This window comes from Bubalus bubalis, chromosome X, assembly GCF_019923935.1.
Source record: "Bubalus bubalis isolate 160015118507 breed Murrah chromosome X, NDDB_SH_1, whole genome shotgun sequence".
NCBI classification, from domain to species: Eukaryota; Metazoa; Chordata; class Mammalia; order Artiodactyla; family Bovidae; genus Bubalus; species Bubalus bubalis.
The window spans coordinates 11,776,066-11,795,831 of NC_059181.1; the positions used below are offsets into that span (position 1 = coordinate 11,776,066).

Sequence of the window (19,766 nt, forward strand, 5' to 3'; positions counted from 1 at the left end):
TAATTACTGACTGTGATGAGCAACCTTGATACACCACTAAGTAATGTCACGAACCCTTTATCATGCAAATTTGTGTGCCAGATACTGTTCCAAGTGCTTTGCTTACTCTAATTCAAGAATATCCACTGTGCCCGTTTAACCATATAGGGAAACTGACGCACAGAGCCATTATTTACCTGAGTTGCCCAAAGCCATAGAGCGCTTAAATGTTGGGGCTAGGGTACAAACCCAGCAAATCTGGCTCCAAGGTCTGTTTTAACTCGCCCCGTGGAGAGATAACTTTTTGAAATAACTTTCCCCATATGAAGAAGGGGACGACAGAGGATGAGATGGTTGGATGGCATCAACGACGCTATGGACATGAGTTTGAGTAGACTCGGGGAGTTGGTGATGGACAAGGAAGCCTGGTGTGCTGCAGTCCATGGGGTGGCAAACAGTCAGACATGACTGAGCGACTGACCTGAACTCCCCATTTGTACCAAACCACAATTGCTAAAGCCTCCTCTCCCTCCCGCTTCAAATTTCAGCATTGACGTGTACACCTAGGATTGAGTCAAAGTCAACGCCTGTGGTGTGTCACAGAGGGACTTCGAGGGAGGGGGCAGAGGGGGGAATTATATATATTTTTAAAAAGCTTCAAAGAACTAGCCAACAGGTGGTGAAGTGGCACGCTAAGCTTCAAACCCGCACCCGTCGCAGGAAGTAGCCCGTGCAGGCGCCTTAGGGCAGCTGCCAAAACCTCTCTAAGCTTTAGAGGCCCATGTTTTCAGTCAAGCACGGGTTCGGATCCCACCAGCCTCCACAAACCAACCAGAGGTCCAGTGCGGCTGCACTGTGGGAAACAAAGCCTTGCCATTGGCCATCTCTCTAATAGCGCCCATCCCCCTGCGACAGCTCAGGGGTCCCCTGGATTGGGTAGCTGATAGCCACGCTGATTGGGTGGCTATCCGCAAAGCCTTGCCATTGGCCATCTCTCTAATAGCGCCCCCCCCCCCCCGTGGCAGCTCAGGGGTCCCCTGGATTGGGTGGCTGATAGCCACGCTGATTGGGTGGCTATCCGCAAAGCCTTGCCATTGGCCATCTCTCTAATAGCGCCCCCCCCGTGACAGCTCAGGGGTCCCCTGGATTGGGTGGCTGATAGCCACGCTGATTGGGTGGCTATCCGCAAAGCCTTGCCATTGGCCATCTCTCTAATAGCGCCCCCCCCCCCCCGTGGCAGCTCAGGGGTCCCCTGGATTGGGTGGCTGATAGCCACCCGGATTGGGAGGCGTGTCTTGTGGCGGCTGCTGATTGGTCAGCGGTGTGCATGGGGGCGGCGGTTGGCTACTGGCGTGTCACGTGGACGAGCCCTATTTCCGGTGCGAGGACCGTTTATTCCACCTCTGGTAAAATCTAACCGTCTTCTTCAGCGTCTGCTGGGGATACAGGACACGGCTAACCGTTCTCTCAGGGCTAACCGGTTCCCGCCCCTTTCCGAGGCCAATTTCGCGGACTCCGGGACCAGAAAAGGTTTGTCAAATGGCACTTTTTCCTTCCTTTGAACTTCTTTTTTCTTTTAATATAAATTTATTTATTTTAATTGGAGGTTAATTACAATATTGTATTGGTTTTGCCATACATCAACATGAATCCACCACAGGTATACTCGTGTTCCCTACCCTGAACCCCCTTCCCTCCTCCCTCCCCATACCATCCGTCTGGGTCGTCCCGCTAGAAGCAGTTGAAAAGAGGTTTGACTTAATGGCTGGAGGGCTCCAGAGTGAGGTGGCGGGGGAGGAGGATTTACTTGAGGGAAGAGAAAGGATTTGCCCTTTCGGAAAGAGCCACTCTTTTCTGGCTCTGCTGGTGGGGTGGTTTGGGATGGTTCGGAGTGTTTTGTCGAGGTGGTTCCCGCTGCCGCTTCTGGGATGCCAGTGCGTAGGCACTTGAGATTTGGCCTCTTAGTGGGTACCGGGTGCTGACTGAAAACAGTTGACCCTTTTTCATCCTTTCTCTTCCTTCGCATGGGAGGGGGCCGAGGGGGACGAACGACCAAGGCTCTCACGCTTTATTCAGATTCTTCAAACTGAAAATCCTATAACTAGCAAGTTTTGTTGTAACACTTTTTGAGACGTAAACTTTGATTTGGAGGCATCTGATTGTAACCGGCATTAGTCAAATAAACTGCAGCTAAGCTGTTGGTGTTGTAAATACGCTTTACAGCAGCTCAGTTGGTAAGAATCCACCTGCAGTGCTGGAGACCTCAGCTCAATTCCTGGGTCAGGAAGATCCACTGGAGAAGGGATACTCCAGTATTCTTGGGCTTCCCTGGTGGCTCAGCTGGTAAAGAATCCGCCCGCAATGCGGGAGACCTGGGTTCGAACCCTGGGTTGGGAAGATCCCCTGGCGAAGGGAACGGGCTACCCACTCCAGTATTCTGGCCTGGAGAATTCCATGGACTATGTAGTCAATGGGGTCACACAGAGTCAGACACGATTGAGCGACTTTCAGGTGAAACAAAGTAAAGATGTGGTTCGAGCACAGTCGTTTGATAACTTCATCTGTTGGGGATCGCTTCCCTCCGTTTACCTGGCTCTCCCTGAAGTGGTACTGCTCTAGCATTTTAAACTAGTTTAATGTTTATGCATAGTGATTTTACAGGCAAAACTTTTATACACAGTATTGTATAAAGAGCAGTGTATGGGCTCGATTCCCTGTCGGCCGACTTTATAGCCTCTAATGTTTGATATGGACAGCAGAAGGGCTGCTTTTCAGAGTCCTGACAGGACTTTTAGAAAGTGATCAGTGTATTGACACAGACTTGTTTAAAAAAATTTTGGCGTGGTCTGGAGATTGTAATCTGCCCTGTCTTACCAAATATTTCTTGCTGTGGTTTTTGGATAAGTTGATGAGTTGATGGCAAGGGAGAGCTAAAGGGCAGAATCTTCAAGTGACTTTTGAGAAAATGTCTTTGCAGTGTCTTTTATTAATTTTTAAAAATTGTAATGTATTTTTTGGGGCTGTGGTGGGTCTTGCTTGCTGCTCCGGCTTTTCTCTAGTTGCAGCCACTGGGGGCTACTCTCTAGTCATGGTGCACAGGTTTCTCATTGTGGTGACTTCGCTTGTTGTGGAGCTCGGGCTCTAGGTGTGCAGGCTTCAGTAGTTGCTGCAGGTGAGCTCAGTAGTTGTGGCTCCTGTAGTTGCACAGGCTCAGTACGTGTGGCACAGGGGCTTAGTTGCTCCCTGGCTTGTGGGATCTTCCCAGAGTGGGAATCAAACCCCTGTCTCCTGCATTGGCAGGCGGTTTCTTCACTGCTGAGCCACCAGGAAAGCCCCCTTTGCAATGTTTTTAATGTCTGAACTGTGTCTGTTTGAAAACCAGATGGTTTTTCTTAACACTTTGAGTTTAGACTTCCTAGTGTAAAATGTAAGTGAACTTCACTGTAAGTAAGCTTTTTTTGCAAGATTTTGAATTTAACAAATTATATTAATTTTGCAGAATCTAGTCATAGTTGGGCTCTAAGAAAATGTTGCAAAACCTTTGCTTACCATGTGGAAAGAAGAGAAGGGGAATTAAAACTTAGACTTGGCCTGCTGTGAACCAGACATGATGCTGAGTGCTTAACTGTAATTTGGTCTTTCACAGCTCTATGAAGTAGCTATTATTCCAACTTTACAGGTTAAGGAATTGAGGCACAGAGGGGTTAAATCCCTGCCTACGCGAAATAGCAAATTTTGCAGTTTGGATTCAGATTCATGTATTTCTTAAAGTCCAGTTCTTTGCACAGTGGCCTGCTATTTAAAATTCATTTAGGGGAAATGGTTGCTATACCTGCAGTGCATGAGTGATAATTACATATTATGGTCCTGAGCAAAATATATATATATATATATGAAGCAAAAAAGAAATCCTTGACAATTGTTTTTTTGGTGGTGTTCCAATTACCAAAGTATTTCATAGAAGTTACAGTTTTTCAGTGTTGGGTTGATTTCCAAAAACCTTGAATCATTTATTGATGTAATAAAATGTTTCAAAGGTTACTTGAATGTTGCAAAATTATGCTTTCATCAGATTGTAACTATCAAAGGAAAAGCTGACATAAAATAATGTAGAACATTTTTATATTTGAAATGTATCCTTTTCAAGGTACATTTTTGCTCTTGCTCCTAGTGAAAGGAAAATCTCTCTGTGAAAGAAAAAAACATATTTTTTTAGTTTATACTAAAATATACAGCAATAATTGCTTTTTAATTCTTCTAATATCTATCCTATATACTTATTGTAGATGGTATACATTCTTTTAAATTATAGCATCTATGTAGGCTTCCCCAGTGGCTCAGATGGTAAAGAATCCACTTGCAATGCGGGAGACCAGGGTTCCATCCCTGGGTTGGGAAGATCCCCTGGGGGAGGAAATGGCAACCCACTCCAGTATTCTTGTCTGGAGAATCCCATGGACAGAAGAGCCTAAGGGGCTACAGTCCATGGGGTCACAAGGAGTGGGACACAAGTGAGTGACTAAGCATATATGATCATGAGGATTTGTTGTCCATGTGCTCCATGACAAGTTGATTCTTTGAGAGGGTATCATGAGTACCTAAATAATAACAAGGTGGCTTTGCTATGCCAGTCATTGTTCTAAGCACTTGACATATATTAATTCACATCATCCTCATAATTCTATGGTTTGTGCTATTATCCCTATTTTACAGTTTTTTTTTGTTTTGTTGTTGTTGTTGTTGTTTTGTTTTGTTTTAAGCACAGAGAAGTAAGTTGTCCAGAGTCACACAGCTAGTAAGTGGAGGAGCTGGGACCCACACCCTGTATGCTGGCCCAAACTCTAAGGTTTTAATGCTATTTGATGTTGTCTCTCCTGTAACTAGCCAGCATGTGACAACTGCTTTAAAAGTGTTGAAGTGTGAGTGTTCTGGTACTTCTGGAAAAGCAGTTTTACTTCCAGATGGTGTGACATTGCACCCTTGCTTTGTGGAGCTGGAAGTTGAAGGAAGCCTTGACGTTTTGAGTTGGTTCTCCTGTGTGGAGTGGTCTTGTGGAGTGCAGGGTATTGGGGGCAGAGGGCACGGCAAGTGCAGAGGTTCAAAGAATGCCAGGTAAGCTTTGATTTGTCCGTGTCCTACAGAGCCAGAGGTGCTGGGTGAGTGTCTGCTGGGTGACTCCATGTACACTGCCTCTGTGTTTACAGTAGAGTTTTAGCAGCATTGTAATTAAGCCAGTGGGGGACTGTCTGACTGTTAGAGCCTCTAACAGTGGTTGCCAAACTGTTTCTACAAGGTCAGATGGCAAGTATCTTAGTTTTAGAGCAAGGAGACAAGTGATAAGAGGTGACGTCTAAGCAGTGTGGAGAGACCTGACTGTAAAGACCTTGTAGGCCATGGTAGGAGTTTGGGATTTTATTTTGTTCTTGGCCAAGAAGGGATTCCAGGTGATTTTAATGAAAAAGTAAAGCACCTAGACTCTGAAGCCAGACTGCACCACGTACTAACTATGAGACCTGGGCAAATTATTAAAATTTCTTTGCCTCAGTTTTCTCTTGAGGAAAATGGGGATGCTAATAGAGCCTGCCTTGTGGGGTTGTCAGGAATACTAAATGAATTAACATACATCAAGTGCTTAGAACATTGCCTGGCACAGAATAAGCAGTAAAAATCTGTTAGATGGTATTATCCGTACCTTGTGGCATAGTCCAAATGTTCTGTAGTGAAACTGTATTTAATGAAAAATTATATATTTAAATCTATAAAACAAAGTTGTTGAAATACTCCCTAGAGCTGGGGTCCCCAATCCCTGGGCTACAGACTGGTGCTAGTCTGTGGCCTGTGGCACAGCTGCATGGTGGTGGCGAGCAGCAGGCTAGGGAGCAAAGCTTCATCGTATTTACAGCTGCTCCCATCACTTACATTCCCCCCTCCCCAGTCCATGGAAAAAGTATCTCCCACAAAACCCCTCGCTGCTACCAAAAAGGTTGGGGACTGCTGCCCTAGAGTAGACACTTTAACTCACTATTCTCATTCTTTGTGCATTCGAGCAGATCCTGCTCTGCAGTGTCTTTTTTAAGAGCAAGACTTGAGGAGTAACTTTTGAATATCTATGACTTGGAACTAGGTAAATAAATCATAGCCTATTTGCAAGATGTGGAATTGAGACGTTGTTGAAGTGACTATGGTATATCTAAAGGTACTGATTTAGAAAGACATCTTTTACTTTTGTCTCTTTTTGAACTCGTACATTGTATTCTTTTCTGCATCTGGGTTTTACTCATCATGGTGGTTGTGAGATTTCTGAGATTTATCCTTGTTGTGTGTATCAATAGTTGGTTTATTCTCACTGCTGTGAGAGTTGGTTTATTCTCAGTGCTGTGTAGTCTTCCTTTGTATGAAACCCCAGTTCAAGTAGTCATGACTTGTATTAGTTGTATAATCAGAAAAAAAATAGTCTAAAAAAAGTAAAATTTGGTTGAAGTTACAGCTCAAATTAAAGGTATCTAATAACCTGAATTTATTTTACATTAGTAGACTGCATTTATCTAACTTGAGGGGTCTTCCCAGGTGGCTCAGTGATAAAGAATCTGCCTGCCAAGTAGAAGACACAGGTTTGATCCCCAGGTCAGGAAGATCCCCTGGAGGAGGAAATGGCAACCCACTCCAGTATTCTTGCCCTGGCGGCTCCTGTATCCATGGGATCGCAAAAGAGTAGGATGCGACTTAGCAACTAAATAACAACAATCTAACTGGGGAGTTACTTTTCTCTTTTTCTGCCTCTCATTACTGCTCAGGATGGATAAAAGGGCATTAGCTCTCTTATGATTGGAGAAGGAAATGGCAACCCACTCCAGTGTTCTTGCCTGGAGAATCCCAGGGACGGGGGAGCCTGGTGGGCTGCCGTCTATGGGGTCGCACAGAGTCGGACACGACTGAAGCGACTTAGCAGCAGCAGCAGCTCTCTTATGAACACCCCTCCCAGCGTTCAAATCTGCTACAATGATAGCATTATACTCAATATCCTTTTCTGATTGCTAAGAGGAATGATTCAACCATAACTGAGCCTACATAATTCTAGAAGAGATGTTGACCTATTTTTTAACATGCAGTTAGTTAGGTTTAATACAAAATTTAACTATGGAAGCAATCATAATCTTCGTGCTGAAATGACCTTAGATGTTAGAACTCATGCTCTGTTGTTCATTTGTTTCCAGCACTTACTCTGTAGCCTTTAGGTTGTAAAGCATTCACTTTACAATTTGGAACTGTATTTGATCTGGATTCTTATTCCTACATGTGAACAATAAAGCCCTTCAATTTTTAAGTGTATCCTAAATCACTAATGAAAGAATTCTCATTTTGTTGCTCTCTAAAATTCAACCAGGACTGCAATTCAACTTGACTTGGCATTCTGAGAATATACCTATGTTAAGTTTACTAAGGCAGTAAGTGTGTGAAGTAACTTTTTTATGCATTGCTTTTCAGGAGTAAGCTTTACCAGTCCTAGACGTTCAAGCATTTTCACAAATAAATCCTCCAGCAAGTTTCAAAATAATTAGGCCCAACTCAGGAAGTGGAGTTGCTCTGTTGCACAAAAAAGATGTCAAGCGGATCTAGTGAAGTTGATGTGGTTTGTATTTCAAGTTGAAAATCTGCTTTTGTTCATTTTATTGTGTTCTGTTTCTTTTCCAAGTTGAGTTTAATTTCATACAGTAAAATGCAGAGATTGTACGGTTCACGAGTTCCAGACAGTGATGTTTAAAGTATTTAAATGATGAGCATATGTGTACAAGTTTTAAAATTTTAACTATCTACCAAGATTCATTTTTTCTGACTCTTTTGACATAATTATATGAAAGCATTTTGAAAAGTATAAGGCCCTGTATACAAAGGTAATATGGGGTCTATCTATCTATCTATCTATTTTTAAGTAGTAATCTATAACCCAATCCCACATTATCTTGTTTATGGCTTTTGAAACAGACATATGTACTTTTAAATGGTTAAAATTATTCTTGTAGCTCATAATCCATTCTTAGAATACACTCTTAGAATATCATGGTTGTTTACTATCTATTTACTTATTTATGCCCTATCTCCTTCTCCCCAAAATGTTTTAGGTGATTTAGAGATTAACTTCTCAAGAAAAATAGGTGTGGGGAATTCCCTGGCAGTCCAGTGGTTAGGACTCTTGAGATCTCACTCTCAGCTGAGAGTCCACATTCAATCTGGTCTGGGAACCAAGATCCCACAAGCCTCACAGTGCAGGGGAAGAAAATAATAAAAAAATATATGCTTATTTCCTATTTTGTCCACAGAGTGGCACTGTTGGATTATTTAAAAAAATCAAAAGCCATGTAGAGGATTCTTTGTAGTTGCTTTTAGAAAACGTGCTTATTTTATAGCAGTTCTGGTGCCAAATTACTAGAAGACTAGACTTTCTACCTTAAGGTACAGAGGAGGAAAATGATGTCTTATGTGTGGTTGTGATAATGAGAAGTTTTGAAAGTGCATCTTTTCCTGTAGTCATAGTATTGAAAATAGACAAGGTCCTTTGATATCACCAGTTGCCTTTTGGAGCTTCTTGGAAGTAAAGTTAAGTCTTCAATTTTTCTCTATCATCATTCCTTTTAATTTGTTAATAAATCTTCCTTAGATAAGAACACGAATCCCTGCTTACGATGATGATAACATTGTTCTTTATGCATATGAACCAAATACTGCATATTTCAGTAATGTAAGTAATGTTAATTGCCATTTGCAAATACATTAACATTTAACCACTTTAAAGAAAAAGATTTCAATTCTTCACAAACTATAGATTTCCTCTAAACTCTCAAAAAATACTAGTCTCTCTTAAATTTGTCCACTTCCTTTCATTAAACAGTGAGCAAAATAACCATTTCACTTCTTTTTTCCCTTGCAGAGTAGGAAAGTCAGAGCAGTTTTTACTTATTTGTCAGTGTAAAACTCTAAACCTAAGTCCCTCTGACATTATGAATTCTTTCCTTATTCCCTCTCTTAATCAGCAGTGAGTATATTTTCATTCTCATATTAACATGTTTTTTTTGTCTCTGGTTTAGATTAAGACCTCTGAAACTCTTTGAAAAGTTGGTTTAAAATAATAAGTTAATATTATTCTTTCCTCTCATTGTTCAGTCTGAATTTCACAGAATTATTAACTGTTCAATTTTTAAACTATTAGCAGGAAACTGCTGTATCTGACACATCTTTCAATGAAGAACAAACAACAATTCAGGATATCCTTGTTTATTGCCAGGTAAAAAAAATTCTGTCTGTCTCAAATGCAGTTTTCTAAAACACTAAGCTAAAACTATCTTTATCTCATATAAAGTATATAATTGAAATTTTGCTGTATTGAATTATTTATGAGTATCACTCTCATTATGATCTTTTAACAGTTTTCTTTGGTGAAAGTTTCAAAATAGCAGTGTGTAGGTTTTATAGCCTTTTGTAAAAGCCCTTAACTGATCAAATGTAGTTACAGCTCTTTGATCTAAACTGTTCGATACTGAATTAATTTCCCCTATTAATTCTTTAAAGGAAGTTGGCTGATATAGATAAAATTTAGTATGTACCTAAATGTATGTCAGGGCTTCCCTGGTGGCTCAAATGGTAAAGCGTCTGCCTGCAATGCCGGAGACCTGGGTTCTATCACTGGGTCGGGAAGATCCCCTGGAGAAGGAAATGGCAACCCACTCCATGGACAGAGGAGCCTGGTAGGTTACGGTCCATGGGGTTGCAAAGAGTCGGACATGACTTCACTTTCCTTAAATGTATGTCAGGATATTTCAGTTGAAATGAAATGACACCCCACTGTTTATTAACAAGTTTATCTTACATAGTTTTGAGGGGATTTTTTTAAAAATTGACGTGTTAGTGGAGACTGATAGAGGTAGCTAACTATCAAGGATTTTGTGAGCTGCGTACCCTAGCAATAATGAACATTTATAACAAATAAATGTTTCTTAACATATAACATTTCTTTGATACAATGAACTAACATACTTTGAAAAGTAAGAAGTGTTTATGAGAGTCTTTATCATTATCACTATTGAGAACAGAAGTGGAACACTTAAAGGGGACTTGTGGTGTCTTCTGGGGAAGGATGTACAGAGAGCGGGAACATAGGGGCCAAGTAGGGAGTTCTGATTTTGAGCAGTGCTAGCCCAGCCTGCTTTAATCAGGATCCACGAGGTTGATGAATGAGGTTGACAGGGCTGTGCCAGGACCTTCTGAACGATTGTGCAAGATGTGGTGGGATGGAGCATCTCCCATCAGACACGCCCAGGTTTCAGAGTCACAGCCCTGCAGTGGGCCCTGGGGGATCCTCTCCATTTCTCCTCCTGTGCAGGCTCCCTCCTGTCTTCAGCGCCTTCCCTTCCCAGTCTAGGCCACGCGGGGCAGCACTTCCACCTGTTCTTTTTTATCCTTCCCAGCGTCCCCTTTAGTAAAACCCCAGCCCTATCCAGCCAGGCTGGGAAGCAGAGGGGAGGACCTCTGCTGGAGACTGGTGACCCTCAGACAACCCCAATCCTTCTCGCTTATTTCATGGAGAAAATGGTGAAGTGTGGAGCAGAAATCCCCTCCAAGTCCCGATTCTTCTCACAGCCCACAAACCTGCCTAGTTCCATCTCTGCCAACCTCCTTCCTGACCGCTGGAGGGGGAAAAGGGTTCCCCCTGTAAGGCTAACACTAACACTTCCTCTGGTTTCTGCATCTGATCCTCTTGCCCTGTGTTCAGACACCTCCCTTTATCCATCACCCCCCTCTCTCCCGGATCTTCAGCCTCTGTCTCTCTCAGCATATTCATTCTCCCACTGTTATTTATTAAAATCACTTTGTTTGACCTCCTAACCCTCTCTCCTTCCCTTCATAACCCAGCACTTTGAATGTCATTTATGTTCACTCTGTAAACATTTGACTTCCTGTTTGGGTATTTGGGGGGGTTGTTTTTTATTGAAGTAGAGCTGATTTATAATATTGTGTTAGTTCCAGGTGTAGAGCATAAATTTGGGGTGTAATTCCCTGTGCTCTACAGTAAAACCTTGTTTCTTACCTATTTTATGTATAGTAGTTAATATCAGTTAATGTCATACTCCTAATTTGTTGGGTATTTTTCAATATACTCTTCCTTCTGCCCTGTATGCTCTTGCATGCATTTCTACTGGCAGACACCTTCTCATCTTTTCACTCTTAACACAGATAATGCCCACAACTGCCCACCTAGATTAGGTCTTGCCCTTCTGTGCACACTTAGCTTCTTATTCTTATCTGTATTATGGCCATAATATTAATAATGCTTGAACACTACTGGACTAGCCATTGTGCAGTATTATTATTATGTTAGTAGTAATACTATAGCACATTGCTTTGTCCTTAAGAGAACTAAGAGATATTTTCATCCTGATTCTATTAATAAGGAAATTGAATAGCAGAGAAGTAACTTGAACCCCACTGTGTTCCCCTCAAGCCTGTGCTGAGAGCCAGCAGGTCTCACACTTGATCGTGTCAGAATCACCTAGAGGGCTTGTGAAAACACAGGTCGCTGCTCTCGTTCTCAGACTTCCCGATTCAGTAGATCTGGGGTGGGAGATGTAGCATTTCCCACAAGCTACTAGATGGTGCTGTTGCCTCTGGAACTGTAATCAGTTGCTTCCGACTGCTAATCACTCTATTTACCTAGTCTCTACTTGTCTCTCTCCAGCTAAAATGGGAGTTCCTTAGGGCAGGAGCTGGTTCTGTTCTTTTTTATTTATTTGAATGTCCATATTCCCAGCATCTAGCAAAGCAGTTCTGGCAGGTGGTAAGCTCTCAATAAATGTTTAGTTGAATGAATGATGTAATGGTTCTGGCCTTTTAAGTGTATTTTTGCCCAAATGAAATTCCTATGTATTTCAAGAATTCTCAGGTTTTATCAGTCACATACCCGATTAGCATACAGGGGCTGTGTACTCAAACATTTTATAAAGTTAATTGTTAATTGCATGACTTTAATCTGGGGACTTCCCTGGGGGTTCAGTGGTTGATTCTACACTTCCAGTGCAGGGTTCAATCCCTGGTCAGGGAGCTAGGATCTCACATGCCACATGGCCAAAAATAAATAAATAAAATATGCTGATGCCAAAGGTCACATCTGTTGTATTTGGTTCACTGTTCCTTCCAGAGTGGACCCCTCACTGCCTATTAGTTTATACCATCGTTATGGAAAGAGGCTCTTTTGCCTTTTAGCAGATTTTAAAATTTCTTTCCTAAACTATCACCTTCCTTGATGTAAAATGACTCCAACATAAATGTGATGGCTTATAGGAATTGTGGTACATTTACTTTCCAGTATTCAAGCTTCTTCAAATGCCTGTATGATTTGGAGTAGTTGAGTGGGAGGTTGGGGTGCTTTAATCTCAGCCAGCTCAGCCCTGGATCACCAAAAACCAGGCATTAAGTGGGAAACAAGAAATTTCTAATGGCTTGAGAATTTTCTTTGCTCTGGCAGTCAAAGTTTGGCTTAATGGTATTTTTTACGTTACTTTTCTTTTGAAGTAGAAATTAGTAACAGTTTGTACTATAATAGGCCATCTATGATGCTATTCAAGACCTGGATAAGAAGTTTGATGTTATTCATGGAAAGGTTTCAAAAATTCACCGTTCCCGTTGCCGTGTGAAGTCAAAGTGGCAAAGTCGTGTAAGTGTTACAAAAATATTTTCACAGCTATAATAAATAAACCTCTGGGTTCTAAAGATGCCAATTAGAAGTGAGAGAGAACTAATAACTCTTAAAGAGGAGTAAGGCTGATCTGTACTTACTGTAGCAGCAGATGGGAGACTAAACCTCTGCTGGAAAAATGCTGATGTTTAGGTTTGAGATATGTATGACAATGGGTATTTTTATATTTGTAACCATAATATATAAAATGTGATTCAAATGTAGGGGTGAAGAGGAATAGAGCACTTATCTTTAATAATATAAAGCAATCTTCCATAGAAAGTAACTATCAATGTATTTACTATATATGTCCTTTTTCTTTTACTCACAGTTAATTTGTACTGGGTTTGTGTCATTTCAGAAACTACATGGAAATAAACATAAAAATAATTGCCAGCATTCTAGAAAGAGCAAAAGCCATAAAAGGAGGAGAAGAGACTGTCCCTCTTCATTATCTTTAACTGAAAGTTATAGCCCCACTATACCAACAAGCAGGCGGGATGATGATTCCCAGAGCAACACTTTGGGAACATCTATTGAGTCCCAGAAGTCCCCAGAGCGGGAGCAGGAGTCATTCTTCCAGGATCAGGAGCCAGATCTCAGCCACAGTCCCACCATCTACACACAATCCTATGAGCCATATGAATATGTGCAGGAGGAACCCATGCAGGGACCCTCTTACTGCAGCAGCCCACAGGCCCACAATTTCTTCCCACTGAACCAGGCCATTGTAACTCTACCTGCAGCTATACTGCCCCAGATGGAACCTGAACCAATACCTCCCCCTAACGTTGTGACCTATCCACCTTTATTTGATCCCCAGCCCTCCATGCACGATACCTCGCCTCCCTACACTCTGGACACTTATGGTGAGTATGAACTGACACCTGTTCCTGGTAGCATTATTTACCCTATACTCCTTAGCACTTGGATGCAAGCTTGTGTAAGCTATTTGTTTCTCATCTGGAGTACTAGTTTGGGGTGATACTCTTAACGATGACTAACACTTCTTGAGTGTCTCTAATGTGCCCACACTATGCCAGTCAACTGACACTCCCTGTACACTAATACTCATAATGATCGCACTGTGAGTTTTTTCATCTTGTTTTTCTTGACCCTTTCCCTGTGTAAACAATCATGTGTTCCTAAAATGGCTAGAGCCCAGATGACAGAAAAGGAAAGGTACACTTTAGGTTAATTCACACAGAGGTCAAACTTGTGTTGATATCTTTGGTTAGAGAAACAAATCTTCCTAGCGAATTACAAAACCCACCTCCATTACAACACACTAACTTTAAGGAGTCGAGCACTCTGGTTGAATAACTGAGTACTTGTCTGGGAGGGATTGGGGGCAGGAGGAGAAGTGGACGACAGAGGATGAGATGTCTGGATGGCATCACTGACTTGATGGACATGAGTCTGAGTGAACTCCGGGAGTTGGTGATGGACAGGGAGGCCTGGTGTGCTGCGATTCATGGGGTCACAAAGAGTCAGACACAACTGAGCGACTGAACTGAACTGAACTGAACTGTCTGGACACAAAGAAATTTGAGTACAACTTAGTTTACAGCACGGGCTTCCCTGGTGGCACAGGCAGTAAAGAGTCTGCCTTCAATGCAGGAGACCCGGGTTGAATCCCTGGGTCGGAAAGATCCCCTGGAGAAGGGAATGGCAATCCATTCCAGTAATCTTGCCTGGAGAATCCATCCCATGGACAGAGGAGCCTGGTGGGCCACAGTCTGTGGGGTCACAAAGAGTTGGACGTGACTGAGCAACTAACACTTTCTCATTTTTATTTTATAGCACAGCTAAAACTTCTTGTATGAGCACTTACATTGTTTCATGTCTCAGTTACTTATTTTTTAAATACAAACCTCCAACCAAAATATCTATTACTATGCAATTAAACTTGAAAGAGATATTCAGTGTAATGTTAAATTTACTTTTGACCTAGCTAAGCACAAAATAATGTTTTCTGCAAAATTCAGATAAGCATTTAAGCCTTGAGAGACAGAAATTTAAAAGCCATGGTATAGGTTTGGTAAGAGAACTCATGTGGTTCTCAAAGATAATGGAAGTTATTGAAATTCGTTAATTAAAATTAATAAATTTAAGCAACTTTAGAACTATAAATTCTGGAAATTTTCACTGAAATTAGCTAGTAAAATAAACCTCATCTGGAGAGACCAAGAGGACAGAAATTGAGAGAAATTCATTGAAATTCTTAAAGGAAGAGAGCAGTAGTCTGGCTTAGATTAACCTAATTCAACCTAAGTTACAGGTCTTTTTGCTATATTTGCCTGTGGCCAAAGAGGCCTTGGGTTGCTCAGTCTGTTTTATGATCTTTTAAACTCTTTAAGTTACCTTCTGAAGTTGCTTTTGTTGTTTGGGGGAGGTCACGTGGGACAGCAACCCACTCTAGTACTCTTGCCTGGAGAATCCCATGGATGGAGGAGCGTAGTAGGCTGTAGTCCATGGGGTCGCAATGAGTTGGACACGACTGAGTGACTTCACTTACTCACTCACATGGGACATTCTTGGGTAGCTAGCCTCAGGTCATCTTTAGGCTTTCATTACATTTTACCTCGAAGTTCTGGATCCATGCTGGGGTACTTCACAGAATGTTCCAGGAATGATACAATTACTCCCTACTTAAATCTCTTCTTTCAGGATAATATCAGGTCAAGTATGATTTGTCTTTTTCCCTCTTTGAAGCTCCAACTTCACCAGTTAGAAATAACCCGGATTTCTTCCAAGAAAACATCCCTGAGGACCCTTCAACCTGGTCTGTGGATGAAGTGATCATGTTTCTGCAAGATGTAGATCCTCAGACACTTGATCCCCTGGTTGACCTCTTCAGGAACCATGTAATGTATCTTTTGATCTGGTTTTTCTGCCTTAATGACTTTATTATCTCTTTGCAGACCCTTCAGTTGGTTACTGTTTAATATGGATGGTGGGGGAACCCTATCAACTGATTTTTCCATATTTGAGAGAGTTTACTTTGCCCAAAGTCAGATCCTTAAAGGATAGAGGGTGGATTTGTGCTTTAAATGGGTACCCAAGTCCCTAACATACTACAAGTCTTCAAGTTCTCAAGAGAAGATGATTCAGCATGGCCACTCTCAGGTGTCTTCTCCTTTGTAAGACCAGCTACAAAGATCCTCCTCCCCACCTGCTCCCTGCTTGGCCCTGGGATTGTGAGTAGGAGGGAGTGAACCCAGTAACTGATTCCATTTGGCTCTGTCCTGTTGACCTTATATGATTACTGACAATTTGGGATGCTGATACTCTCATGCTATTTACAAAGTAACATCATGGGCTAAATTTTTTAAGTTCTAATTTCTTTAATTTCTACTTTTAATTACTAGTAAATGTATAGAAGGTACCTGACAAAAGCAGTACTGTGAAGGACTTCAGGTCCCTTCAGCCAGTGATAAATGATTCAGCATAGTTTTATTTTTAAACTGCTGCTGCTAAGTTACGTCAGTTGCATCCGACTCTGTGTGACCCCACAGACGGCAGCCCACCAGGTTCCCCCGTCCCTGGGATTCTCCAGGCACGAGTACTGGAGTGGGGTGCCATTGGCTTCTCATAAAAACCAAATAATATGCTTCAGCAGTATCACTTGGCCAATTAATTCTTTTTTACTAGGAGGATGGCTTGTGACTTTCAAGTAATATTTTTGTAGTGTTTCCTAATGAATGAAATTAGTGCCCACATATCTGATGTACCATTTTCAATATGGTAAGAAAATCAGTCATTAGTTTTCAGCATCTAATTAGCTTCAGACAACTAACTGGTTACCTTCCAATGTTAAGACAGCACTGTATAGCACACTAATAGCTGAGATACTCATGTTCCAGCCCTTCTAAGAAAGTCAATGACCGTCTGAAATTCATTATTATTATTCATTAAGTTTTTACTCTTTTTGTCATAGTTATGCAGTATTTTGTTTAACACAAGGTATTTAAAATTAGGTAGCTTGATGCTTAGGACATTTTTAAGATATTAAGTTAAATTTCCTTTTTCTTAAAATTTGAAGCAAATTTACAAGTGATTAAGTGATGCTTCACTGTACAAATTAGATTTTTGATAGTTTCCATCAATCAGTTGCAGAGTCAGAGAATATGTATATAGCTGGAATGAGCTGCTCTCTAATTCTGTTACATGGTCTTATATAGAAAGGAGAAACTATTCTGATTCAATATGAATGCTTTATTAATTATTTCAATTTCCTTTGCACTGTAGCGCATTGATGGGAAAGCTCTGCTACTGCTCAGGAGTGACATGATGATCAAGTACATGGGGCTTAAGGTGGGGACGGCCCTGAAGATTTGCCACTATATCGACAGGCTTAAAAAAGAAGGATATATCCCCAATTCATAAACCACGTGAGACTGGACTTAATTCTGGGGAAACCGATGCCGTCTTTGCTCTGCCCTTCGAAGTTTTTGTCGTGTAGAAGGTTCCTTTAAGATACGGTGTATCCAAAATAGCAGAACCTGGGATAGTCCAGCCCACTTCTTTAGAAGCCATTTAATGTGTTAGTGCTAGCACAGTCAAACGGTTGTTTGTTCTTTTCATTATTTTCACTGTATAGTTTACAGATATACTTCATGCAAGAAACAGAAACACCTTTTGATTTTGGTTAATGTTTATATGTAAAACCAAAACAGCCAAATCCCAAAGAGCAAAATATCAGGCAGTGACAGGCTTTCTAAAGAAATCCATGTGACGTTTTCCTTAGAAGAAAATTTAAAGTTGCAGCTATAGGTATCCTGTTTTTCTCAAATATTTTATGTCTGTTACTGCAATGTTTTGTTTGTGTTCTACCAGTTTCCCAAAAGGGAATAGCCATATAAATTATTTTCCTTTCTGTTATTATTTCACTGTATGCTTTATCTGTCCCTATTTGAAGGGAAAAAGCAGCCTTTTAAGATTTCATGAGGCATTCTTACCAGTTTTTAAAAAAATTATCACATAGTCATTTCATGCAAGAGATATTGCACTACAAGGGTGGTTTGGATTGAGTCTGACTATATTCTTTTCAACTAAATACATGTTATTTTACAACTTCCATATTTTGTCTAAACTTGGACATTTAACTAGGCATTCATTGCTCCCATCTCTCCATGAAGATGCCTATGTCTGAGTTTTTTAAAGATGTGTTTTATTGTCTCTTCATTCCTCATGTGGATACTGTTTTGTGTTTATATTTTATTCTGTATCTGAAAGATACACACAATTAAATTCTTTTTTAATTTAAAATGGCACTTTACACTCCCACTGAGCTAAAGACCATCTCTATATATAGTGAGTATTTTAATTCTTTAAAACACAAATTGTTTGTGTTTAAAACATGCAAATTGTTTGCTCTCACTGGTACCTCTCAGCTCACACTTCAGGGTTTCCATACAGGGAAGTTCTATCTTGTGCAATGTTTCTAGTTAATTTCCTTTCTGAGCCATTTATCTTACTGCACTTTGAACAAGTACATTAATTCTGATTTAAACTTTACTTTAAAAATTAGAACCTTCAGGTGAAACATTCATTGTTATTTTATTTATTACATCATTATGTTGTATAATATTCAGTGTAATGTTAATAAGCTATGAGAAATGGTGCTGATTTTATTAGCCATTTGTTATAAATGCCAATAAGATGTTCACCAGGGGTAAGAATATACATTATCTTTTTAGAAAACCAAGTGTACCTTATAAGCAAATGTAACTATTTAGTGGGCATATATGATTTAAAGGACATTTTCATCTGTGTTAGTCCTTTTGTGTTAGAAGATTCAGATTTCAACTTGGTCTTCTTTCAAACTGTTTATGTGAAAATGCTGTGCCCACTTGAACAGTCCTCAGGTGTTTGTATAAGCACTATGTTTTACAGTTTTTAGATTTTAAATATAATAAAGTTTAATAATTACAGCCGTTAATGTCAAAGCCTCAGATTTGCTTTTACTTGCTTAAAGACTTAAAGCCAGCAGTGATGTATGTCATGAATCGTTATGCTTTGTGACAGCCTCACTAGAGAATTCTCTTTCCATCCTGAATATCAAGGCAAAAGTATGGCTAACACAACAACTTTCATAAATACAGACTTCAAGTACCAGAACTAGAATTTCATATCCACTGAAACAAATTTTTCTAAAATTACCCTCATCTTCATGAAACATAGTCAAATCAAGACTAAATTTGTTCATGGAATGGTCAACTGACCAGTTGACCACATAGGCTCCTCCAAAGTGGCTGTGGTGGAAATCCTCAGGATTCATCTCAGACCAAATTCCCAAAAGGCCTCTCAAGGCCAGGAAAGACATACCAAAGGCTTGCCATCAGGCTATACTTCAGTGGATTTCACTCTTCTACAGAATCCCTAAAACATGATTCCTGCACATGCCAGCAGGAATCCCATTCACCTGCTACGTCTGCTCAGCACCCACGAGTTTCCAATGTCTGGAGGGACCAGGCAGAGAGACGGAAAATGTTTCAATTCTACCCACAGGTGTAGTTTACTAAAGTGCTTTAAGTCACAAATAACTTGAGGGGAAGGGCGTCCCTATATCTGGAAAACACAGATCAAAACCAGTAATATTATAGGCAAAACCCATAAAAATTATAACCATATTCACCACTTCACGCAGTAACTATTTGTTAACTTTTTATGAAGCCTCAAGTTTTCCATTAGGATTTTTTACTATCTGACCCAGTTCAGCTGTATGATCTGAAACTTATCAGAGACCTGCATTTGTCAAAAAGGGCTTCCTATTTATATCATCTTGAAAATGAAGCATTTTTGCAAAAGCATCAGAGTAAAATAACTACCTATAAATAACAAAAGACTTTAAAAGGCACAGACACCTGATTATAATGTAATCACTAAAGAAACTTGGTTATGATAACTAGAATTATAACCAAATGATAATCTCAACCCTTGAAACGTTAATCACTGACAAAAATCAAGAAGCAAGTAACTGTGAACTGTTCATCATATCAACATTTACTGATGGGAAAACTTATGCTCTCATCTTCCTCTAGGAAAGCAAAGGTGGGTA

At 40.6% G+C, this 19,766-nt stretch overlaps 1 protein-coding gene across 5 annotated transcripts; it reads left to right on the forward strand.

The window, feature by feature from the left end:
- Positions 1–1,354: 1,354 nt before the first annotated feature.
- SCML1 (Scm polycomb group protein like 1) lies at positions 1,355–18,647 on the forward strand. 5 transcript variants are annotated; one of them, XM_025275809.3, is made up of 8 exons: positions 1,355–1,509; positions 7,465–7,609; positions 8,636–8,716; positions 9,185–9,259; positions 12,572–12,682; positions 13,065–13,572; positions 15,419–15,570; positions 16,955–18,647. In XM_025275809.3, the coding sequence occupies exons 2-8, from the start codon at positions 7,580–7,582 to the stop codon at positions 17,090–17,092; spliced, it is 1,095 nt and encodes a 364-aa protein (XP_025131594.1). In that variant the 5' UTR covers positions 1,355–1,509; positions 7,465–7,579; the 3' UTR covers positions 17,093–18,647. The 5 variants fall into 5 exon arrangements, with proteins under 5 accessions (XP_025131594.1, XP_025131599.1, XP_025131596.1 ...); XM_025275814.3 differs by having other exon boundaries at positions 13,527–13,572; XM_025275811.3 differs by having other exon boundaries at positions 9,188–9,259.
- The last annotated feature ends 1,119 nt before the right edge of the window (positions 18,648–19,766 follow it).